General features: G+C 43.0%; 1 protein-coding gene across 1 annotated transcript in view; it reads right to left on the bottom strand.

The window, feature by feature from the left end:
• The window catches only part of akap6 (A kinase (PRKA) anchor protein 6), a 315,131-nt gene that overhangs the window by 103,213 nt on the left and 184,960 nt on the right, over window positions 1-26,958 (bottom strand). Inside the window, exon 14 of the mRNA XM_041971385.1 lies at window positions 10,627-10,757. Coding sequence (XP_041827319.1) covers window positions 10,627-10,757 — 131 coding nt within the window. The remainder of the gene's footprint in view (window positions 1-10,626; window positions 10,758-26,958) is intronic.

Below are 26,958 nucleotides of genomic sequence, written 5' to 3' on the forward strand. Positions count from 1 at the left end.
GAGAGCCACACAGTGTCTGTATGAGCCATTATAACTGATTCTGCAGTTTTGCAGATTTCTTTAGTGCAATTTTAAATATTTTTGTTTTGTTTTTTTTTTTTTTTTTTTGTTTGTTTGTTTTTAACAGTGCATTGTTGTCCTGCGGTTTCATTTTATAATACTGGACTTATTTTTCTACAAAGGTTTGAACTTTGAGTGGTTTAAACTAGAGAGAAAAGTGTGAAAATGTTAATGCCTTTCTGTAGAAAAGTGTATAAAGTGTGTAGTGAGGGGTTTCACAGCCTTAAAACATCTATAATAATTGTAAAAAGTAAAGCTGGCTACTTCCGGGTTATTTTCAGAACATAACTCCCACGATTAACAAGGACCACTGTATCCTGAATCTGCTTCCCTAAACCTCCAAATTTCCCTGTAGCCCATTTTGTCTTTGTACCTCTTTTCCATGTTTCCACCCACTCTTCGTCTCTCCCATCATCTTCCCCTACGCCCAGCTTCACCCTCCCCTTTCTACCTCATTCTCACCTCGTCCTCCTCTACACAGCATCACATCAAATATTTATGTTCCTGGAACAGGAGCCGATTGCTCAAACACACACATTACTGTCAGCCGTTTTGTTAAGGTGTGTGTGTGTGTGTGTGTGTTTATTATTTATATATTCGCTGGTTTTTGGTCTCAGTGGGGATCGCCAACATGTTTCTCAACATTAGCAGTGAAATTGTTTGGAATTCTCTTGTCGCTGGCAACGACACTTTGACAGCTCTGTCAGGCCCAAAGCGTTTCCACAATCACATTCATGCATGCACACATGCACACGCTACACGTACACGTAGCAGTCAAGACAGCTGCATGCTAAGGGATGCTCTCTGAAGCCACATCAGCTCAATCACACAAACCAAACCAAACATACATGATAAACACACATAAACCCAGAAAAGCACATGAATATCCAGGAGTAAAGGTACAAACACAACTGGAAAGAGGAAACTGTGGCTGAAACCTGAAAAATCATGAGGAAAAAGCAAAAATAATAAACTCTGGATCTTCTAGTTGAGAGGCAGCTCATGATCAACTTCTGCTCATAGTTAAACTGGTAATGTCATATTTGTTCTACTATGATTTCCATGGATACATTGATTCACCGATCAATGATCCAGCTGGATGAAAATCCCCTCACCGTCCCCTTTATCAGCTCCACCTGTTCAACTGCCTGCTGACACATGTAGCTAACCAGCCAATCACACGACAGCATGTAGCCATGTAGACGTGGTGGAGGTCAAACTGAGCATCGGAATGAGGAAGAAAGAGGATTTAAGATAATTTGAATGTGGCATGGTTGCTGGTCTGAGTATTTACTGGGATTTTCACCCACAACCATCTCTAGAGTTTCCAGAGGATGGTCTGAAGAAGAGAAAATATCCGGAGCCCTCCACTACACCACCCCGCAGGCCTAACCATGAAAGGTAAGGACTCGTCCTCGTAAGGCCGTTTCAGCAAATCAATGATCAGAAAATAAACTGACAACATATAGTACATGTGAAGTATTTCACAACATTTTATACCAAAATGCATCATCACAAAGTTTTTTTGTCTACATGCTGAAATTCAACAGTGAAAAAGAAAATTTATATATATATATGATAGATAGATAGATAGATAGATAGATAGATAGATAGATAGATAGATAGATAGATAGATAGATAGATAGATAGATAGATAGATAGATAGATAGATAGATAGATAGATAGATAGATAGATAGATAGATAGATAGATAGATAGATAGAACCTAAAATAGATTTGTAATAGAATTTCCCTGAAACACACTTAATTCTTTACCCTGTAACATTTTGTTTTTCAGACTAAACAAAGGCTCTGACGGACTGACCGGATTTAGCCATAAAACCTATACTGATGGTCGTCTGGTGTTCAGTGGGTATGATATCTCTTATCAATCACATGCTCCCGAACTGAATCAAAACCGAATTGTGGCAGAATTTGTGATGAAGGTACAGTGTTACTTAAATACCAATGTACCGATATTCTCCTGTAAGCAAGGACACAAAAGCAAATATATTGTATGATATAAAATATCTGGATGAAAACACCACAATTGGTTCCTGCTGCATTGGCAACCAGTGCCGAGTGTTTCTGGTGATGCTAACAAAACTACAGACCAGTAATCTATGAGCTAGTCGTGCTCAGTATTACCAGGAGTATCACATCTGAAGTGGGAGAAATTTTAGCAAGTCTTTAGAAAAATTACTTCTATGTAGGATTTTAAACTCTATGAGAGTAATTCTTCATCTTTGAAGTTACCCTCTTTGTGTCAAATGGAAACTATCGTTGGACATTTTGGCTCATGCTGCTGGACAAACTAAACTGAACTAAGTTGGATTGAGGACTGGTGAGTACTTTCCCTATTCTACCTCTCCAAACTGCTCTTTATGTCCTTATCACCAGATCGAGTGAAATAAAGCTCCTCCAACTCTTCTAAGATCCTTCTGCTCCTCCAACGCCCTCCCCACTCGCTCTTCAACTTCTACATTTCATTTCTCACATTTTTTTTATCTTCCACTGCAAATGATATTTAATAAGAACTAAAGAGAAAAGAAGAAAGCAAAGGCAGCATCACTGCTTCCCTCCCCTGAGGCGGCGTTTCTCATTATGCGATGAGCAGAGCGGCCCTTTACTGACTCAGACAGATGAAGCAGATACAACACTTGCACAGATTGTTTTCTCTTGTCGTTTGTCGTCTCTCCACTCCCCCTCCCTTCCTCTCCTCTGTTTTCGTCTTGTTCTCACACTAATGTTAACTAAATGCTTTGTAAAACAGGATCTCTCGGGGGGTTGATGACGAGGAAACAGACGTATCTGAGAGGAAGGAGCGACGCTGTGGCGCCTCTGCGGGCTGCGCTCGACACTGGGATGGAGTGTTTGAAGTGTCAGCTTCTCTTTCTGTCAGGCGGCACTGACGGAGCGCGTGGGAGAGTTACGGAGAGCTATTCTGACATCCAGTCACCTGAGGAAATTTCAATTTTAGGAATCTATTATTCATGTCTACCTCGTCATAATTCCAGTCATCACTGGATGTAGTAAAAGTGTAGCAGGAATCATGTACATTTACAGAAATGTGAAAAGCAGAAAGACCCACTGATGTCTACACCAGACATGAAACAGGAGAACTACATTTCACCGACTGTGCTTTAGTTCACACTGTTTACAGTTGGTTGGTTGATTTGATGGATGGACGGACTGACGGACGGTTTATTATTCAATATGTCCAAAAGGGAGTAGTAAGAAATCTAAATATTTAGATGTTGCGCTTTAGCCGGATTTTCTGGTTTTGTTAGCCTTCCTGTACTTGTCTTACTTTTGTTTTTTTACTGTCTTTACCTGGTGTGTCTTTTGTTCCATCTTCTCATTTTAGTTTGTCATAATTAGAGTTTTGGTTCTGCTGAACTTCCTTGATTCATTCGTCTAATCTAGCATCGTCTTCGTTCGTCTCTTCTCTGAGATCTCCCCTAACAACGGCTAATCCAAAATAATTTTGATCAATGAAAAGAAGTTATGTGCCGTTTCTTAGCCTCAGGGTGCTTCAGTACAAAATGAATCATGAGTCCTTGTACCATTAAAACCATATTCACCCTATGAGTCTGAGCATGCCAGGACCAATGGCATTTCTAATGTCATTTCCCAGCTATGTACCCTTCAGCCAAACAGTGTATTCCTGTGGGTGGACAGGAACAAGGATGTTCCACCCACTACTGCTTTAGGTTACAATACACTACTGTAATAATCTGAGATCAACGTTCAGTACAGACTGATTTATTTTGCCTTCGAAACAAAGAAATGGCTTGATAGAAGTCTGAAGCAGAAAGTTTAAATCAGTGGTTGCTGGTTTATTTTAACCAAAGACTCATCTTAGACGGGGATGTTTGTGTCTTAACAGTTTTATGATAATATCTAATTAATTATACAGCTTTGAGATTATGATACTCTATGTGTATTAGATTTGCCTTGTCTTGTATTTACTAACATATCTTCATTTCCGTGATGCAGTAAGCTTATTGTGGCACAGGTACTTGTATGCATTAAACAGCATAAACTTTTACCAAAAAACTTCAGCATCTGAATGTGTAAAACCTCCGCTCACCAGTATAACAAACCATGATGAAGAAGAAAACATGCATGTGCTGAATTACATGTGCAGTTAAATACTTTTCCCTGTGATTGACACCTCACATCAGGCCAGTCTTAATTGTTCTTGGGTTTAGTCTGTCATTAACGCTGGGAAAGCTGGCTTGTTTATTTGTTCCAAATCTCGGCTTTCTGCTCCTGCTTCACACCAGGAAAGTTACTGACTAGTTCCTCTGGTCCCGGGTTTTCGCCACCTCTCAGTTGGTTATGTTTAAAATTCCTGTTTTTTGTGGACTTTCTTCTCTCTGGAGTGTGCGCCCTGAAACTGTAATATTGCTCTGTAAGTAAGTTTTTATCTCTGTATAATTATCAAACCCCACATATCAGAAAAGGAGGGAGGGGACAAAAGTTGGAAAGAGGATAAAACAACAAAATCCAAGGCCTTTTAGAGAGAAACAAAATAAGGGGAGAGGACAGGTTAAAGGAATACTGCAAAGAGAACGAGAAAACTCATGAAAAGATAAGTAAGGCTGAGAGGGGGATAGAGAGAAAAATAAAGAAGTGATAAAGATTAGAGACAAGAAAAACTGAGAAGGTAGAAATTACATAAAACAAACAAGAGGATGAAGAAAAAGGAGAATGGGCAGCATTATGGACGGCATTCAAAGATGCAAAAGACAGTAAGGACAAAGACAGAAAGGTAAAAGGAGGAAGAGAGAAAAGAAAGAATAAGGGAAATGGAGATATAACAGAGGCTGGTGGAGAAAGGAGGATGAGTTGGAGAGTAGGTGGAGAGGAAATGAAGAGGTGAGGACAGAAGAGGAGAGTAAGGTGAATAAATGAAAGGTTGAATGAGCCATATTGGGAGTTATCACCTCTCAGTCAAAGAGTCTGCTGGATTTATGAGGTGATTCTGTGAGTCTCTTCTTGTCTAATGGATTCATTCAACACAGACATTTAACACGTGACAATGAGGAAGACATTCTCTCACTCATCAGTCAAAACGGTGCATGCTTAAATGAGGGTAGCTGAACTTCTTTTCTTGCTTCCTGAAGATGTTTGACCTCTCGTCCAAACAGCCTCTTCAGTTCTGAACAGTAAGGTATTTTCCAGGGGGGTCAAATTCACAAAAAACTGTAGGTTTATGAAGAAAACTGTGAATGCACAAAGGCAGAAACCTGCATACTCCTCCTGTCGTATCTGTAAAATCATGCATAACTAAGCTTCTCTTTTACAATTATCTGCCAAGGTTGAGGCATAGATGAGGCGAGGACGCAAATGCAGGCAGATGAGGCAGGAGGGGAACAGCTCGGCAACAAAGGCTTTAATAGGAAAAAACTAACCTTACAAAAACAAAATACAACGGAGGCAAGACATAACATGGAGCCTCCAACGAAGTGACAGAGAATAAATTAATCTGAGGGGTATATATGCAGAGGAGAACTAACAGGAAACAGCTGAAGTTAGTTAGCTCAATTAAACCAGGAAGCAGAACTCAAAACAGAAAATGAAGGAAAACCTACTAAATAAGACAAGAAAAATAGAACCAGAAAATCCTAAACTCAGATCATGACAATATCAGTCAAATAATGAAACTATACTCAGACGGACAGCTTCCCATGTTAGTATGGTGAATATTAAACTTAAATTAACTGCAAAGTAAAGGAGATGAAGCAGCAAATTTCCTTCTTTTATTTTATTTATTTATTTATTCATTTATTTATTTATTTTTGAAGATCTTCAAAGGAGAAAAATGTATGGTTAGCCCATAACAAGCCAAGACAGCCCAACAGCATCTAGAGCCTTAAGGAACTCTGGGCGGACCTCATCCAACCCCGGGGCCTTGCCACCGAGGAGCTTTTTAACCCCCTTAGCGACCTCAGCCCCAGAGATAGGAGAGCCAGCACCAGCTACCTCAGACTCTGCTTCCTCATCGGAAGACATGTTGGTGGGATTGAGAAGGTCTTTGAAGTATTCCCTCCACCGCCTTACAACGTCCTGAGTCGAGGTCAGCAGCCCCCCATCCCCACTGTACACAGTGTTGACGGAGCACTGCTTTCCCCTCCTGAGCCGCCGGATGGTGGACCAGAATCTCCTCGAAGCCATCTGGAAGTCATTCTCCATGGCCTCTCCAAACTCCTCCCATGCCCGGCTTTTTGCCGAAGCTGCACTCCGCTTAGCCCGCCGATACCCATCAGCTGCCTCTGGAGTCCCACAGGCCAAAAAGGCCCGATAGGACTCCTTCTTCAGCTTGACGGCATCCCTTACTGCTGGTGTCCACCAACGAGTTCAGGGGTTACCGCCACGACAGGCACCGATGACCTTACGACCACAGCTGTGGCTGGCCGCCTCAACAATACATGGAACACAGCCCATTCGGACTCAATGTCCTCCGCCTCACCAGAACATGGTTGAAGCTCTGCCGGAGACGGGAGTTGAAACTCTTTCTGACAGGGGACTCTGCCAGACGTTCCCAGCAGACCCTCACAACACACTTGGGTCTGCCAGGCCTGACCGGCATCCTCCCCCACCATCTGAGCCAACTCACCACCAGGTGGTGATCAGCTGACAGCTCCGCCCCTCTCCTCACCAGAGTGTCCAGAACATGCGGCAGCAAGTCAGATGACACAACTACAAAGTCGATCATCGAACTGCGGCCTAGAGTGCCCTGGTGCCAAGTGCACATGTGGACACTCTTATGCCTGAACAAGGTGTTCGTTATGGACAGTCTATGACGAGCACAGAAGTCCAACAACAAATCACCACTCGGATTTAGATCAGGGGGACCATTCCTCCCAATCACGCCCCTCCAGGTCTCGCTGTTATTGCCCACGTCATTATTGAAGTCCCCCAGCAGAATGAGGGAGTCCCCGGAAGGAGTGCTCTCCAACACGCCCTCCAAGGACTCCAAAAAGGGTGGGTACTCTGAACTGCAATTTGGTGCATAAGCACAATCAACAGTCAGGACCCGTCCCCCCACCCGAAGGCTGAGGGAGGCTACCCTTTCGTCCACCAGAGTAAACCCCAACGTACAGGCTCCAAGTCGGGGGGCAATGAGCATGCCCACACCTGCTCAGCGCCTCTCACCGGGAGCAACTCCAAAATGGAAGAGGGTCCAGCCCCTCTCAAGGACAGTGGTTCCAGAGCCCAAGCCGTGTGTCGAAGTGAGTCCAACTATATCTAGCCGGAACCGCTCAACCTCGCGCACCAGCTCAGGCTCCTTCTCCGTCAGAGAGGTGACATTCCACGTCCCTACAGCTAGCTTTTGCAGCCGAGGATTAGACCGCCAGGGTCCCTGCCTCTGGCAGCCGCCCAGCTCACACTGCACCCGACCCCTATGGCCCCTCCTGCAGGTGGTGAGCCCACGGGAGGGGAGGCCCATGTCACCCTTTCGGGCTAAGCCCGACCGGGCCCCATGGGCAAAGGCTCGGCCACCCGGCGCTCGCCTCCGTACCCCACCTCCAGGCCGGGCTCCAGAGGGGGGCCCCGGTGACCAACGACTGGGCAAGGGAAATCTTGGTCCTTGCTTTCTCATCATCATAGGGGTAATAACTACTGATCAATATTTTCCAAATAGAAAGTTACTCTTTTTGTATTGAAAAGGGTCTCAGTGAAGTGATAAGTCAGCATACATTAATTCTTTCCTTTCGGCTTTTCCCTTCAGGGGCCCCCACAGTGAATAATCCGCTTCCATCTGACCCGTGTTGAAGTCGTAGTATGTGTTCACACATCCCTCTGGTGCTCTTCCTGACGCACCCCTGTGCATTTATCCGGGCTTGGGACCGGCCCTCAGAGATCCTTGGCTCGTGTCCCCCCTTGGGGCTGCAGCCAACATGAATTAATTAAGGGTAAAAAATTAACGAGCCTCACAGCAAGTAGGTCGCTGGTTCGAGCCTTCCTCCCACCATCCAGAGACATGCATGTTAGGTTAATTGATCAATCTAAATTCTCCCTAGGAGTGGGCAAGTGTGAACGGTTGTCTGTCTCTCTGTGTTGGCCCTGTGATGGACTGGTGACCTGTCCAGGTGTACCTGCCCCTCACCTGTTTAATTCTGATAGGCTCCAACTCACCCACGGCCCTTCACTGAATAATGGATGGATAGATAAATTAATGATTAGTGGATAAAGATATTTATTCCAAAGAGGTAATGTGAACAAAATGAAAAATAGAAAAAACTATATTTCCCTCTTATCCTAATTTTATTTAGCTGTTGATTTAGATAGCTTGGTGAGATAACTGAATAATTCAGTTTCGAGGAATTTTAACTCAAAGTAGCTGGAGACAAAAACATGTTACATCCAATGAACATGAAACTCATCACACACACCACTGCGCTGGACAGATGCACACAAACAAATGTAAATCTGAGCCGCAGCTCACATATGAATTACTAATTAGCGTGAAGTAAGTTAATATACAGCAGACGTATTCTTTGTATGTGTAAACTTTTTATTTTATGAAAGAAGACAGTACAGCGGGAAGAAAATGGGTTTAAAGTGTGTGTGCATGCTTGTGCACATTGTCTGTCCCCGTGACAACGCACCATCAACACAAAGTCCACCAACATGCTCCAGACTCTCAGGGAGCAATTTAAGCTTCATTTCTTATTTGCATACACACAACTGGGTGTATGTTTTCATTTTATACATGCATGCATGCATGCGTGTGTGTGTGTGTGTGTGTGTGTGTGTGTGTGTGTGTGTGTGTGTGTGTGTGTGTGTGTGCGTGCACATGCCCTGCCTGTGAGTGATAACCAAGGAGGGAGGGTCCTCAAAGCTGGGGATGAAACGCCGACAGGCAGCGTGACCAAAGACGAGCTGAGCCTGGCCACACCAGATTACTGCTGTTAACACACATACATTATGTGTGTGTGTTTGTGTGATTGCACTCTACTTTGTGTGTGTGTTACATGTTACTGTATTATTTTGTGTGTCTTGTTTGGATGTGTCTTTTCTGTCATGATAGATAAAAATTCCTTGATAGTTTTTTGTCTTTTCTTTGTAATTATTATACTAATTCTTATTTAGCATTCCATTAAATTATGCAGATTCTGTCTTATTTATGAACTGCACGCTGTGAAAATAAGCCACAAGTTTTTAATCGAATAAAACAATACAAGGAGGAAATAATTCCTGGCCAGAATTCAGAAGTCCAGAAATCTTCTACATAATGATCTGAAACAGCACCTAGCCTTATGATAATACCAGGGGAAAAAATCCCATTCTCTTCCTTTACTCTAGTTCACTTTATATGAAATCAGGGACATGGGGTAATATATCACATTGTTGTTCATCTGAAGTTGCATTGATGACATTTTAAACTGATACTACGGAAGCTGAGAGTGGCCATGCTCACTTTTTTTTTTCTTTCGAGATAAGAAGTTAACTTTCTCATTAACTCTAGATTACAAGGACAGTTTATCGTGACAGTAAAATAATTTATCTCATTATTAATTATCTTATTGCCAAATAATTAAGGTGGGCTCAAAAATAAGAGTTTACTGTGTTAATTTAATCGATCGCAGTAGACTCCGTGGCAGCTGGGGAGGACTACGGCGTTTATGTGATCGTGTGAAAGAGTGACGGTGAATCGTAGTCGTGATCTCTACAAGTCAGACACATGACAGTTTCAGACTTTCTCAGACTTGATAGCAGTAAAGTCAGATGACGGCTCTTCCTCCAGCTTACATGTGTTACTGGCTTCACTCTACTCTGTACTGGAATGCCCCACAGTTGAGGTGGTGGGATGGAGAAGGATGAATCTGAGTGGAGTCTGCATGTTCTCCCTTCATCCATGGATGGATGGATGGATGATGGATGGATGGATGGATGGATGGATGATGGATGGATGGATGGATGGATGGATGGATGGATGGATGGATGGATGGATGGATGGATGGATGATGGATGGATGGATGGATGGATGGATGGATGGATGGATGGATGGATGATGGATGGATGGATGGATGGATGGATGGATGGATGGATGGATGATGGATGGATGGATGGATGGATGGATGATGGATGGATGGATGGATGGATGATGGATGGATGGATGGATGGATGGATGGATGGATGGATGGATGGATGGATGATGGATGGATGGATGGATGGATGGATGGATGATGGATGGATGGATGGATGGATGAGGTTAGGCATGTCTCTGGCATATTTCTGTGGTCTACCGTTAGATATGATCCTGGTCACATAATCAGGAATATCAGGTAATGAAGAAGAGCTGTGGGTAGTGAGTTTGAATTATAGTTATTTCTGGAGAAACAGCTGAATTTGATTGAGTGCAACATCGGGACTTTTTAACACATGCATATAATGTATAACATTGGAAAGTATATATATACATATAAATAAATATACATATAAATATATACATATATATATATATATATATATATATATATATATATATATATATATATATGTATGTAAACTTGAAAGGAAAATGGTATGTGCTCTGTCTTTCTGTGTTTACCTGTTGTTCCTGGCCAGATGATTGTTGTGCCTCGTATTAGAGGACGAGGGGTACTGCAAGCTACTCAGTTTGATCGCCATCCTCTCCAGGGCAGCTCGCTTGGCTTCACACTGGCTGGAGAACACATCCACCTGGAAGACACAGGACATTCGTTAATGACAAACTGTATTCTGCAATATAATCTAAAAACATAACCTGGCATATTCCCCTTCTGGATTCTGGTAGTGTCCAGGCTGAGTCTGATATGAGTTATGTCTTTCACTTAAAGAGACATGCAAACAAAATAAATAAGAGGAATACGGCAGCAAAACACAAGTAGAGGACATATGTAGAGGCAGATTCAGAGCCAATTTACCATCAAGAAGATTCCACGAGTCTGTCCTTGCATCCGTTCTACAATAGCCTGAAACTTCTCAACCAGATCGTGAGAGTGGTCATGGATCAACAACCTCCTCTACACGGATGACAGGCTGGTGCTAGGACTATGCAAGACATCACACCATATCAGAAGGCCATTTCTATTGTGTATGTTTGATCAAAAGGTATCAGAACGAGGTGGGATGATCACAGCTGAAGAGGCTGAACTACCTGTCTGACTAAAACCAGATGATCAGGCTAGCCTCAACGTACCTTGATCCCACTGGCAAAAAGAAGCATGGGGAGGCCTGAAAAAGTCAGACAGAACCAAGTGCCTACAAATAATAATAATAATAATAATAATACATTTTATTTTAAAAAAGCGCCTTATCAAAGCACCCAAGGACACTGTACAAACATAAGACACTAAAAGTAAGCAAAACATTAAAAGCACAAAACAGAATAAGTGATAGGGGAAGGAAACACTGTGGAAAGATGTATATGGACTTAGGGGGGATAAGACTGTCTGAACAGATGAGTTTTGAGTCTGGATTTGAAGAGAAGGAAGGAGTCCACTGTACGGAGATCAGGAGGGAGGGAATTCCAGAGATGAGGAGCCGAGCGACTAAACGCCCTGCTCCCCATTGTTGCCAGACGTGCCGGGGGAACGGAAAGCTGATGGGTATGGGAGGAACGCAGTGTGCGGGAAGGGGTGTGTGGATGAAGGAGATCAGAGATGTAAGATGGAGCCATGTTATGGAGTGCCTTAAAAGTGATGATCAGTATTTTGTAGATGATCCTTTGTTTGATGGGGAGCCAGTGGAGTTGTTGCAAGATGGGAGTGATATGATGAGCAATGGGGGTCCGAGTGATAACACGTGCGGCAGAGTTTTGGAGGAGCTGCAGCTTCTGGAGGGACTTATTGGGGAGGCCAAAAAGAAGTGAATTGCAGTAGTCAATGCGGGATGTGATCAGGCTGTGAACAAGAATGGCAGTAGTTTGGGAAGTGAGGGAAGGACGGAGACGAGAAATATTACGTAGGTGGAAATAGGCGGACCGGGTGATGTTATTAATGTGAGACTGGAAGGACAATGTGCTGTCGAGGACGACACCCAAGCTCTTAACCTGAGGGGAGGGGAGGACAGTTGAGTTATCAAGAGTAATGAAACATTTATTGGCTTTGGATAGGGTGTGAGGTGTGCCTACCAAGAGGACTTCCGTTTTAGAGCTGTTTAGTTTTAGAAAGTTGGATGAGAACCAAGACTGGATTTCTTCAAGACAGAGGGTGAGGGCGGTTGGCGGGAGCGAGGCAGATGGTTGAGTTGAGAGGTAGAGCTGGGTGTCGTCCGCGTAGCAGTGGAAATTGATATTATATTTACGAAGGATGTGGCCGAGTGGGAGTATGTAGATGATAAAAAGGAGGGGGCCCAGTACAGAACCTTGGGGCACTCCAGCGGAAACGGGGTAGGAAATAGATTTATGAGATTTGAGTTGTATGAACTGTGTTCGATCAGAGAGATATGAAGTAAACCAGGCTATTGGGGTGTGAGTGATGCCAAGAAATGAGAGTCGACTTAGAAGAGTAGCGTGAGAAATGGTATCAAAGGCTGCTGTGAGGTCCAGGAGAATGAGGATGGAAAGCAGTCCAGAGTCGGAAGCCATGAGTAGGTCATCAGAAATTTTGATAAGTGCAGTCTCGGTGCTGTGGAGGGGACGGAAGCCAGATTGAAACTGCTCATAAATATTGTTGGACAGCAGATGATTATGAAGTTGAAAGGCAACAGATTTTTCTAAAATTTTGGAAATGAAGGGGAGATTGGATATGGGACGAAGGTTGATGAAGTTGGTTGGGTCCAGGCCAGGTTTCTTCAAAATGGGCGTGACTGAGGCAGATTTGAGTGAAGAAGGGACCAAACCAGAACTCAATGAAGAGTGGATGATTTTGGTAATGAGAGGCGCAAGTGAGGAGCAGCAGGATTTAACCAGGATGGAGGGAAGTGGATCAAGGTGACATGTGGAAGGTTTGGATTTATGGATAATGTCAGAGATGGTTTGGACTGAGGGAAGGTCAAAACTAGAAAAAGTGGTTGTAAGAGATGGGAAGGAGGTAGTGGGGTCACCTCCAGCGACTGCAGCTCCAGTTGAAGTGAGGTGTGTATGGATATCTGTGATTTTGGAAATGAAAAAAGACATGAGTTTGTTGCAGAAATCGTGAGATTGCATATGGTGGGGAAGAGAATCAGGAGGTTTAGTGATGGAAGTGAGAAGAGGGTTTTAGAGTTATGACTGTTTGAATGGATTAAATTGGAGTAGTATGCAGATTTGGCTGAGTAGAGAGCGGCCTTGTACACAGTGATGTGGTCCTTGTACATATTATTATGAATAGTGAGTCCAGTTTTGTTGGCAAGGCGTTCCAGCTGACGGCCGCGGGATTTCAGTTGACGTAGGGCAGGAGTAAACCAGGGTGCTGAGCGGGTGAAGGAGACTGATCTAGATCGCAGAGGAGCATGGATGTCCAGGAGAGTGTGAAGACTTTTGTCATAAAAAGAAACCAGGTCATCAGGTGAGCAACAGGAAGATACACTGGGAAAATTATTGATATCAGATGTGAAAGTTTCGATGTTTATGTCCTTTATATTACGAAAGGAGATGATGCGAGGGAGTATAATTTTAGACAGCTGCACCTTGATGTTAAAAGTGACGAGCTGGTGATCAGAAAAAGCAACAGAATGAGATTTACAACCAGTAGGGGCGATACCAGAGCAGCAGACTAAATCCAAAATATGTTTTTTACAGTGGGTTGGAAAATTAATGTATTGATGAAGACCAAAGCTGTCCAGGCAGGACGAGAAGTCCCTGGAAAGAGGAGCACTGTCATTGTCCAAATGAATATTGAAGTCACCTAGAATGATCAAGTTGTGGGAGAGGGAAGAAAGATGGGTGAGGAGGAGGGAGAAATCATTCAAAAAATCCTTGTTATATTTTGGAGGACGGTAGACGGTGGTAACGACTGTGGGAGAGGGACCGGGCAGCAGTGATGCAGAATACTCAAAGGAGGAGAAGACCGGAGCAGCAGGAATCGGCACAACTTTCCAGCTCTCACGATGGAGCAATGCAAGACCTCCACCGCGTCCAGAAGCACGAGGCAGGCAGACGTAAACAAAGCCCGGCGGGACGGACTCATTTAGAGAAATAAAATCATCAGGCAGCTGCCAAGTCTCTGTCAGGCATAAAAAGTCAAGATTATGATCTACAATAAGATCTCTTATTAAAAGGCCCTTATTGTTGAGAGAGCGTATGTTCAGAAGACCAAAGGTGGCGGTCGCGTGGCTGCTTTTGCAGGCAGAGTTACCTGCCCTTGGCAAACTAGCCAGGGTGGCGCAGTTAGCATCCCGGCGAATGATCGGAGAGCGTCGGCGTGAGGTGAGTAAGGTCGGTATTGAGGACCCGGAGATGTTGTAAATCTGCTTGCCACGCGATCCACGGTGGACGTACCTCCGGCAGGGCTGGAAGAAGATCTCCGGAGGAATGGGGAGACCAGAAGGAGGCTGGAAAACGTCGACATGGCGTCGGAGCTTCAGAAGTTCAGCAACTGAGTACTGGAACAGTGCGTCAGCTTGGAGTTGGACAAGTGACAGCAGGAGCCAGCCAGCTGCAAACCACAGCAACACACGGAGAATCCACGTCATCCTTCTCGGGAGTGAGGCTGGAAAGCCAGGGATCCGCGGGTAAGCTGTAGATCAGTGGGCTGTTTGACAGGTCAGCAGTTTGACAGGTGGGCAGCTGACAATAGAACGCCGTCGCTGTCAAGAGAAAGCGTTGAGGCTACTGGCCAGGTATACAGCAGGTGATGTTTCAATTTTTTGTTTTTCTTTGCCGGTGAGCAGCGGCGACAGCTATGCCAGCGTTCACTCAGACCGGAACCGACAAAGAAAGAGGCAGGTCCTGAAGAAGTTTCAGGATGGAAAGAACAAAGTTTAAACCATAAATACATTTGACCTGCCAGCTTTTAGATGCACAGCTACCCTGGCCAAACAAGGAAGAACCCAGTTGTTATTATTAATTTCAAATAAAAGACTAAATGTATCAAATTAAACATGAAATCTTTCAAATACCAAATACTATAATACCTAAAAAGTTGTGTTTTACTAAATGCACATACTCTTAAGTGTAGCATTTAAGTTTGTTTCTTCCTAATTCTTATTCCCCTTTTCTCTCCAAGAACAACTTTTGTATGTTACTAAGAAGTAAATTATCTCTTGGTTCGTTAAGTATTGCATTCCACCAGATCCATAAACTTTAATGCTTTGACGTCAGACAGCGGTTGTTAGTGTGATCACAGAGGCCTGCATCATGTACTATCCTCATTGCTCTCTTTTGTTACGGGCATAATGACTGCAGGGTGCTTTTGTAAGTGTTACCCCACACCTCAATACAACAAAAGACATATGGCCCACAGGTGAACAGTACAGGGCATATATTCATTCATTATCTACCGCTTAGTCCATTACGAGTCGCGGGTAAGATGGAGCCTATCCCAGCATTTAACAGGTGAAAGACAGGTACACCTGGACAGGTCACCAGTCCATCGCAGGGCCAACACACTCCTAGGGAGAATTTAGAGACCAGTTAACCTAACATCGTGTCTTTGGATGGTGGGAGGAAGCCGGAGAACCCGGAAAGAACCCACGCATACACGGGGAGAACATGCAGATTCCACACAGAAAGGCCACCACACCCCAGGTTCGAACCTCCCTCCAGCCGAGGCTCGACCTTCTTGCTGTGAAGCTGCGGTGCTAACCACCACATCACCGTGCAGCCTCCTCCTTTTTTATTACCCATTCACACACTCTCACACACTGATGGTGGAAGCTGCAAGGCGCTCAACTACGACCCATAAGGAGCAATTTGGGGTTCGGCGTCTTGCTCAGGGACACCGCAACATTAGCTCTCTGGCCGGGGATCGAACTGGCAACCCTTGGGCTACAGGATGACCATTCTACCCACTGAGCCATGCCATCCCTGTACAGGGCATATAATGCATTTTAATTCAGAAAATGTTTAACTTTACCTAAAACAACAATGCTTGTAGACAGTTTTAACCTCACATGTTTGCATGACACATGCCACATGGCCAGGAGTGCCAGAGCAGGATGAGATCCATGAATACATTAGAAAGTTGGCCCATCCATGCCCATAAGGCCTCATGCAGCTGAAATCCAGTGGGGGGAACCATCACAGGATAAACCCCAGCATGGCATGTACCACAGACAGATTCAAAGTCTGGTAACAGACAAAAAGTCCTGAAAAGGCTGCTCTGAAGAAAGATGGACTAAACATGGCAAAACAAGGGCAGACAGTATGAAAAACAGGGTGTGAAAAGCAGATAGGTACAGCATATGGAACGCCATAACGAAGCTGCTGGAATACCCACTACTTCAGTCAACTGGGTGATGACCTGGGGAGAGGTGGCGATGGGCGGGGAAAGGGGGAGTTTGCTGCTTCCACGGAGCTGAATGTGCCAGAGGTCACTAACAAGTGGACCGCGGTCTGCATCCGGACCCTGGCTCCTGGCGGAAAACTTAGCAAAGGCAGAGATACCAACGACTGTGCCAGAGAAAGGCAGCAGTGTCGCTAAATCTGCCATTATAGCCATACTGGGCTGGTTTTTCTGTGAAGTCTCTTAAAAAACATCGTCAGTTGTGTGTTTCTGGACTTGTTTTCCTGAGTGTAGTGGCTTATTTAGACTTGTCCTGTTCCTATTACGAAACCGCTGTGATTCTCCCACAACTTTCTACAATAAAGTAAAAACCCATGAATGCGGAAGGGAAACGCAAAGTCTTTTTTTTCATGAAGTGGTGTTGACAGCCCAGTTTCCTTGGTTACCGCGGCCCTCTGAACCAGCACGCTACTACCCATATATAACAAAGAGTAGGAAAGAGAGAGTGCAATGAAGGGCTCATCATGCAGCCCCTTAAAAAACCTTCTTATCCGTGAGGCTGATGGACCAGTTTCACTGTCTCATAACAACATGAGGAAGAGACAGTCTTTATTTGTTTTGGTTTTTCCCCTTTTTGAAATGGGTCATGTGTGTTTTACTTTAATTAATTAGTTTAACAGCTCAAGTTAGCCAGCACACACACACACACACACACACATACATATATATATATATATATATATATATATATATATATATATATATATATATATGACTAAATAGGCATTATGACTTCCCAGACATGGCTCCAACTAACAAATTTTAGTTGAATACTTCTGGAATACGCAATCAGATCTGAGCAGGGACTTGGTCCCCCCGGCAACAGATGATGCAGACCCAGTGATAGAGCCAAGATTCTGTGGGACTTCCAAATCAAGCTACTGACTAAGCAGGTGGACATTGTGTGGCTGGCTTACTGTGAAAAAAGCCAGTAGTGACTGATGAAGCAATTCCAAGTGACTGCAACATCATGCAAGATCATGAGAAGCTAAAAAATAGCGATAGGCTGTAAGGAAGAAAAGTACATGTGGAAGGTAAGGGTGACACTGGTGGGACTGGAAACTGGCTGTGGGCCCCTAATTGGGAGAAGTAGGTCCATTAACAGCATCAAGAATGGATGTTCAGAGGAATGAGGATCCAGCATAGGCTGAGGCACCATATAGAACCTTGATGACCTGAGCCTGGAAAGGTAATCGTCCATGTGGAGTTTTTTTAAACTATGATTAACATGATTACATCATTGCCTAAATAAACATGAGAAACAGGATTTCTGTATTCAGAATGAATGGAGTTAATGTGATGTGACAAAGCTGAATGTCTAAGTGAGATCTGCTGAGTAAAATTAGCTGTTTATTAGAGATAAATGAGATTTGGTTCTTTATAGTTTGACGGACGTGCCCTTTAAAGCCCTGCAAGCCGCCAACGAGCCACTAGAAAGGCACTCTGGCCTCATCCTGCACTCTCATCTTGTGACTTACACACATTTGCTCATGCAGCCATATGAATATGTGTATGATTATAGATGTATAAACCCATTCTGATTCCAGATATCCACATCCCGCCAACACAAATTAGCCATAAAACCACACACGCATTTAGCATGAATTGCTTCTTCCAAGTACAAATTACCTTCCTCACACACACACTCCCATCCAGCTTGCAGAAATGTTCCCATAAAGCCATACAGTCACACAAATTGACCATGAACTGCTCCAGACACACATACACATCACAGCCAGTCACACTCAGTATCCAGACAATCATATAGAGGCACTCAGCACGCCGCTCAGATGTAATTGCATACAAACTATATGGAGATGAGGCTTCAATTGAACCAATGAAGGCAGGGTGAGTGTGTACAAACAGCAATGCCCACACACACACGCATAACGCTTGCTTTTTTCCTTATTCTGTAACAATCTGAATAAAGTATTGTCGCATCGAGTAGCGTTCACCATCCGATCTACTTAGCAGACTCGACTGGAGGATCTGGAAAGGTCATCCAATTTTTAGCAGGCAGAGCTGCTCAATCAGAGAGCTAATAAACAAGCCGGCGATACACAATCAACAACACTGTCTGCGTGTGCGTTAAGGTGTGTCTGAATGTTTGTGTATGCATTGCTATTAGAGACAACTCTAACTGGAAGCTCTCAGAGGAGAAAAAACAGAAAGACACTCACTGTCTCTCCATTTTCCTTCATTACTTCCATCTGCTTCCATCTTAGTTGCTCTTGCAGGCTCTTTGCTGCCTGGTTAGTCTGTCAGCGAGTCAGTAAATCAGTCAGGAAGTTCATTAGTTAGATTGACTGATCTTTTCTATACTTATGTGCTCCTTCACACAACTTATAACGCTGAGTCTGAGAACAGAGCTCCATTTAGAATCGTCTCCTTCACTGTTAAAGGAGCGTATATCTGGCTTGCCTTGTCCTCTCCGTGCAGCACTGCTCACTTTGCTGAGAATGATGACGAATACAGAACGTGTTATTTCTGGTGTTTGTGTTGTGTCAGAAGTGTTGTTTCTACGTGTTGTTAGTGTTGCTGCTGGTGTTCTTGTTGTTGTTAGAGTCATTGTTCTGGTGGTTGTTGGCGTCGTTTCTCAGGCCTTGTATACACAACGTTTCAATGCAAAATGCTAAACTTTGTCATTAGTATATTTAAAAAAAAAAAAAAGCATTTGCACACCAGCCGAATGAAAACAATGTCCGTGCAGGGAAAACACAAATAGGGCCAGAAACCATGTAGTGCACATGCTAGGCCTTTGATGGGCAGTGAACCTTTTTAACAACACACGCAGGTGTGCACCACATCCTCAGATCACCTGCCAACACAACAGCAGCGTTGCGTGCCAACCTCCACGCTGGCTCAACAACACTATTACTGTCCACCAGCGACTTGTCTCTGTTTACCGTGTGTATGTTCGTACTTTCTCAGCACATCGATCAGTTGTTCATTAGATTGTCTGTTCAGCCTCGCATCAAATGTAAAGACACAACTTTCCCCATCACACTTTCTCACGTTAACCACGCCCACCTTAAATGTCTGACCAATCACACAATACTTCTTAGAGCTCCACGGGAAGAAAGTTCTGCTCAGCCAATGCGTTGAGAACAAGCCAGAAGATGTTCCTAACCACGTCCATGAGAACAAACTAACGTCATTTTCTTCTCATGGCCTGGAGTATGTGACAGGCTGTATACTGATGTTACAGGGAAATTTAACTAGAGGCTGTTATTTGCCCAAAACTGTGTTACCATGGAAACAAGAGGCCAAAACGCAGATAAACTGTTACTGTCTCAGTGTCGTGCTGTAAACCGGGTCGTTAATGTTGATGTTAGTCTTTTTATCATGGTGCTTTGGTTGATGTGCCTTGGTGTTGCTGTTTAGGAACATTCATGCAAAGTGCTTTAATATTTTATTTTTTGGTTTGAAACACTAAAAGACTTTGAGGTGAGAATTAAGTCTGACAAGGGCGCGTGGTCAGTGGCCATCAGTAAAGCCATTAGAGACGTTTATTAATAATAATAATGGATTAGATTTATATAGCACTTTTCAAGGCACCCAAAGCGCTTTACATTGTGTATCCATTATTCATCCACTCCTCACTCATGATGGTCAGCTGCCCTGGAGCAGGCTGACGTAAACGTGGCTGCCAGTCCGCGCCTACGGCCTCTCCAACCATCACCGAACATTCCTCCACATTCATTCACCAGTGATGCCAACACTGGAGGGTTAAGTGTCTTGCCCAAGGACACAACAACAGATGACTGCGGGAGTGGGAATCAAACCGCCAACCTTCCGGTCATTGGACGACCTGCTCTACCGCCTGAGCCACTGCCACCCCTAGGTTATTAATTCACTTATCTTTTGTCTGGTGTCTCATACACACACACACACGTCAGTGACAGGTGCAAAAGTGCCTATTAGAAAAAAAATTCCTTGAAATCAGCTTTAAGTTCTAACTGCAGATGTTGACGAATTTTCCTTATTTGATGAATAAAGTAGCCCCTCCTCTGACACACACATGTAAAAAGCCTGGAAGTGAATCTCTGTGGGTGTGAGTGCTTGAGAGCATTGTGTTTGTGTGTGTGTGTGTGTGTGTGTGTGTGTGTGTGTGTGTGTGTGTGTGTGTGTGTGTGTGTGTGTGTGTGTGTGTGTGTGTGTGTGTGTGTTACACTTAGATGTGCTGAATCAAGTCATTTTTGGGCTTTTTGTTTACATGTCAGGGCCAATTTATCCAGCATCACTAGAAACCCTCACAAGCACATACCCCTCGAGACGTGTTTGTGTGTGTGTGTGTCTGTGTGTGTGTGGGTGTTCTTTGTTTTTTTTTTCTTGAGTGAAAAATCTGTGTGTTAGTTTTAAAATGTATGTGTGAGTTTATGTTGAGTTGCTGATGACTGAATGTGGCTAGATTTACAAGTGTGCATGTGTGTGTGTGTGTGTGTGTGTGGGGGGGGGGGGGGGTCTCCTGGGGTTTTCCTGGGGCTATATCTGCCACTCACACAGCAGTGTTAGGACTGAGAGTTGAAATGCAGCAGCATGTAAACACCACTGAATCCTTCTCTGCATGATTAAAAAACACATTTACAAATAATAAACCAACACAAAGATCAATCAACTAATCAGTCATGTCACAGAACAGCTCTGCATTAGCATGGATCAATAAGCAGACGGTAAAGAAGTCATCCCAAGCAGAGACCAGATCATCTGCTCCACCTCTGCTGCCTGTTGTTTGCTCTAATTTCTCACTAGTAGAACAAAATAGACCAAACGTCTGTCCATCCAAGTGTCTTCTGTCCATCCGACTGTCGTTTGTCCATCCAAGTGTCTTCTGTCCATCCAAGTGTCTTCTATCCATCCGACTATCTTCTTTCCATCCGAGTGTCTTCTATCCATCCGACTATCTTCTTTCCATCCGAGTGTCTTCTATCCATCCGACTATCTTCTTTCCATCCGAGTGTCTTCTATCCATCCGACTATCTTCTTTCCATCCGAGTGTCTTCTATCCATCCGACTATCTTCTTTCCATCCGAGTGTCTTCTATCCATCCGACTATCTTCTTTCCATCCAACTGTCTTCTATCCATCCGACTATCTTCTTTCCATCCGAGTGTCTTCTATCCATCCGACTATCTTCTTTCCATCCGAGTGTCCCGTAGTGCCTGCAGTCGGCCCTCAGCGATGTGTCTTTAATCTGGCGGGAACATCTTCCATATATATGCCTTCTGGCTTTTTTGGCTGTTGTGTTAATTGTAGCCTGGAGCTTCAGCCAGAAACATTGTTTTAGGACTCTGGAAGTTTCTAGTCCAACACACAAAAAGCTCATTTAAAGCAACATTTCTGCAATCAGCTGCTGCAAATATTAAACTGGAAGTTAGGTGCTAGGTGACTGTCACCACGCCTAGCAAAAGAATCACTTTAATGAACCACCACCTTTACTGTAGATCCACTCTCAAAGCAACTTAAAAGCATGCGCTCAAATATCTAAATATTTTTGGGATGTGATCGTTTCAACTGTTAAAGAACACAAATGCGGCTTGTTTTCATTAGCAGTGATTATTATGTTCAGACTGAAAGGCCCTGGCTCTCCTCTGAGATGGAGCATTAAAAACACATTGGAGACATGGACCCAGACGCCCCTCTCCTGCCCGTTCTCCTGCCCGTTCTCCTGGGAGAGCAGAGCAACGTCCGAAGGAAGGCGACGGGGAGGTTTTCTGATCAGAGACCCAGACTCTCTTGTGATGAGCATGTGCAGGTGTGTTTTCGTTTTAATTTTTATGATGACGACCAAACTTAGCTGGACATTACCTCAGAGGTCAACTTATCAGGTCTTACTCTGAACGTGGGTCAAGAAATCATTTTGGGGGATTAACACTTCACTCTAGGGTTAGCATCAGAATTAGGTGTGTGTGGGGCGTCACAGTCCAATATCTGAGATGAGAAATTCCAGTAAGTGGGTGTTTTTGTCTTGATAAAGCAAAGTAGTGGGTAATGATACAGGATCAATAATGGATATGAGGTGGCTGGATGTAACTGCTAGCACACACACAGAAACACACACGCATATACACACTTAAATGTGTTTATATCTCACACATGCAATGCAACTCATGAAGCAACTGAAAAAAAATGTTCCACTTTCATCTTTGAGTGCAGAATAAATAATTCCCAGTGATACAAGATAAACTAAACGTGTAATAATACAAACACACTCAGAGAAACTCATCAGTTTAGTTACCCACAAAATGAAAATCTGATATTAATTTATGGGAATTGTCAACCGATTTCTGATGAAAAATATACACTCGCCATCCTCCAGTGGCCTCCAGTGAACTCATCGTCATGTTCTAGAAAGCAGGTGGAGGTGATCTGAGCTTTGTGACATGGTGCATTATCCTGCTGGAAGTAGCATCAGAAGATGCTCCACTGTGGTCATAAAGGGATGGACATGGTCAGCAACAATACTCAGGTAGGCTGTGCTGGTTAAACCAGGCCACGTTGGTACTAAGGGGCCCAAAGTGGTCCAAGAAAATCTCCCCCCACCATTACACCAGCAGCAGCCTGAAGTTTTGATCCAAGGCAGGATGGATCCATGTTTTCATGATGTTTCCAGCAGATTCTGAGCCGAGCATCTGAATGTGGAGCTGAAATGGGATGTATGTCTTTTGTCTGTGAAGTGTCTGTGTTTTGTTGTTTTTAAAGATTTTTAAAGATTTTATAACCGTTTTATGTCCTTTTGTCAGTCAGTGTTTTTGACGGCTGTTTGACAAATATTTGGATTGTGTATGTTCTTGGAATTTGAGGACTGCATCCTCCTGGAGTTAACCGGCCTGAGTCTGAACCTGCTGTGTCCACCTGGAGCTAACCAGCCTAAGCCTGTATCTTGCACTACTTGCTAAGCATTCTCCGCTCTGAGGTCTGTACTGTTTACTCTTGTTAAGTGTTAAAAGTTGTGGATGATGGCCTTATTTGCTATTCTTAAATGCCTATTACTTTTTTGGGTAATCACAGAATGAGTATTTTTTTCCTGGACACGTTGCAGGGAAGCTTCTGACATTTGAAAAACAATTATTACAAAGGAACTTGCTCTATAGCTTTTTTGAACCTGGAACAACTACCATTTCAGTTGGATCAGGATATAAATTTGTTACCTCTTCTATCCAGAGACTTGCCTAAATCGCAATGTTTTTTTTGTTTTGTATCATTATCTCGCTTGCGCACCTCATGGAGGACTCTGAAAGGCTTTAACATATCAAAGTTCTAAATCAAAATCTAATGTGAAACAGAGAATGTTGGTTGTGTTACTTTTGTCTGGAAATGTACAACCAAAACCTGGTCCTGAGTTGCAACACTCCCAGACTCCCTCTGATTTTAAATCATTGTCTGGTCTCAAACTTGTTCATCTTAACGTGCACAGTTTTCTACCAAAGATGGACATGGTCAGAATTTGGGTTAAACCTACAGGTGCAGATGTTGTTATAATTTCTGAAACTTGGCTTATTATACAGACAGGCCAAAACAGAGGCGGTGTCGCTATTTATATTAAATTAAGATTTAATGCCTCTATTGTTTTGTTATATCTGCAAACAATTTAAAGTTTTGGGCCTGAATGTGGAAATAACAAAGTCCCTTTCTATTGTTGTTGTTGGGTGTTATAGGCCTCCATCTGCTTCAAAAGAGGCACTATATACATTAAAACCTTTCTTGACTAAATTAAGTTACACTGAGCTACTTATGGCCAGAGATTTTAATTGGGATTGGCTAAATGCAACTTCTGATGAATTTAAAAGTTTTTGTGATTCTATTAATTTAACACAATTAGTCAACTTATCCACAAGGCCTAATTTTAAAAGTCCACCTTGATTGATTTGATTTTAACAAACATGCCTCACAAGTTCTCATCGCCTCATGAGTGTTCTGCAATGACTTCAGATGACTACTACCAGATGTAGAGGTAGCTTGAACATTTCTTTAAAAACAGTTTTACACTAATTGTGAATAAACATGCTTCTTTAAAGAAATGCAGGGTTAAGGGGCGAGAAAATCCTTGGTTTTCACCTGGACTTGCAGCTATCATACATGTGCGTAACAGAGCATGGGACAAGGCAAGAGAAACAGACTTATCTACCGATTGGTCTGTTTCTAAACAGCTTAGAAATAAATGCACCTCTTATCAAAAAGGCCAAATCAAAATATTTTCTGTCTGTCACTACTGAGAACCTCAATGATCCACAGAAATTCTGGAAAGTGATTGAATCTCTTTCTGTGAGTAAAATTTCTCAGGCTCTTCCTACATTCGTTCTCAAAGATTCAGTCCCAGTTTATGAGAGAGCTGAAGTCTTGAATTGCTTTAATGAGCATTTTTTTTCAGTGGGTTCCTTGTTTGGTTCTGCAGGAACCCCTTCTACAAATCCTGGCATAGAACCCAAAAAACTTTCTGTGGATCCCTTTAACTCTGCACCTTTTACTGTTTGTGAAGTGCATAAAGCTCTAAAAACATTAGATCATAGAAAACTGCCTGGGCCAGACTTAACTGAGCCTTACTTTTTGAAGATGGCAGCAGATTTTGTAGCAGAGCCACTTTCAATTCCTTTTAATCTTTCAATCAACATCATAGAAATTTCAACAGTTTGGAAATCAGCGTTTGTTTAAGCCTTACTAAAAGGTGGTGATCCAGCAGTTCTGACTAATTACAGGCAAATATCAAATTTATGTGTTTTAGCTAAAATTCTGGAATCTCCTTTTTGTCATTAATTGATTCTCCAAATTTCAATCAGGCTTCAGAAAGAAGCACAGTACTATCACCACTACTATGAAGGTAATAAATTGTATTATTGTGGCACTTGATAAGAAACAGTACTGTGCTTCACTTTTTATAGACCTATAGCTTTCGACACTGTCAACCATACTATTAAAAAGCAGACTACTTGACCTTGGACTGTCAGAGCAGACGGTTGCATGGTTCTCAAATTACCTGATTTGCAGGACTCAATGCATTAAATATGCGGGTCTTTATGCAGGCTGTTGTTTGAAAGGGAGTGCCACAGGGCTTAGTTTTGGGGGTCCTCCTATTTTTTTTGTCCATCAATGATTTGGATCAAAATACATCTGATACTAATCTGCATTTTTATGCCATTGAAACCCTGTAGAAAGCTTTTGTTGCTGTCCAGCATTCACTTCTTCAGTCAACTTTAGTCCTCAATGCTGACAAGACTGAGCTAATGTTGTTTCCTAATAAGAAGGTGCCTGAAACTATTCCAGCAGTGTCCCCTCTTGGAGGGAATGTCATAGAAGTTCATGAATACAAGTACCTTGGAGTCTTGATTGATGACTCCCTCACTTTTAAACCACACACAGAAAAACTTGTCAAGAAACTAAAACTCAAACTGGGTTTTTCTTCCATAATAAGTTGTATTTTTCTTTTGAATTAACAAAAGCATCTTGTCACTGCAACCTTTTTAGTGGTGCTAGATTATTGTGACCTCTTTTATATGAATGCTTCGTCTTCTTGTCTTCAAAAGGTGGACACGGTTTATCATGATTCAGCTCTGTGGCTTGTACTCCGGAGTGGGACGGCCCTCCCTGGCCACTAGGAGGCAGGCTCATTGGTGCACATTTATTTACAAGGCTATGCTTGGACTACTGCCTCCCTACATTTGTGCTTTAATCAAACAGAGACGTGTTGATTCGTACACTTAACGATCAAATGAGCAGTTGATCTCTGTTCCTTTTGCCTGCACAAAGCTCAGAAAGAAAGCCTTTGTTTATGTAGCTCCTTTTGCTTGGAACATGTTGCGGAAAAACTGGAAATTGACAGTTATTGCCCTTAAATGCCTTCAAAACCAAGCTAAAAGCATCAGAGACTGCCTCAATAATGTGCAATTGTTTATCATGACCAGTTTTATATTAAAGGCTGAATAACTGGGATGTTTTCCTTGAAAATAATTTAAAATGTTCTCATTTGCTGCGAGGGATAAAAAGAAGCTTCTCTATAAACAATCTGTCTCCTACATCAACAATGTTTTTGTCAAGTTTTTCTCCCTCAAAAATAAGAGTTTCGTGCTGGAATAACTTGGGTGCACTGTTTTGCTCTTTCCAACTTCCTTGTTCCTTAACCAATCATATGCGAATCCCCACGGTTGTCTACCAACAACAAGGCAGCGTTCGGTATTTTATGTCAGCAGCCTGCAGGTATGGAAGCTGGTAAAAGAAGTGGACCAGAAATAGTTACAGAAAAACCTAAAAAGCCTCGGCATCCTGCTGAAAAAGCAAACGACCAAAACGGAATAAAACGAGGATCAATATTGGAGAATCTTTTAAAAGGTGGAGAAGTCTGAGCTGGCAAAGTTTCTCCTCAACAGGTAAGCAACGGAGTTTTGCTTAAATTAATCGAAAAGTTTATCTTGATTTACAAAGATTTTAGTCTAATTTATTTCTCGGCATTCATTTAAATAATTTGTGTGACTGTATGGACGT

This window comes from Melanotaenia boesemani, chromosome 20, assembly GCF_017639745.1.
Source record: "Melanotaenia boesemani isolate fMelBoe1 chromosome 20, fMelBoe1.pri, whole genome shotgun sequence".
In the NCBI taxonomy this organism is placed as follows: Eukaryota; Metazoa; Chordata; class Actinopteri; order Atheriniformes; family Melanotaeniidae; genus Melanotaenia; species Melanotaenia boesemani.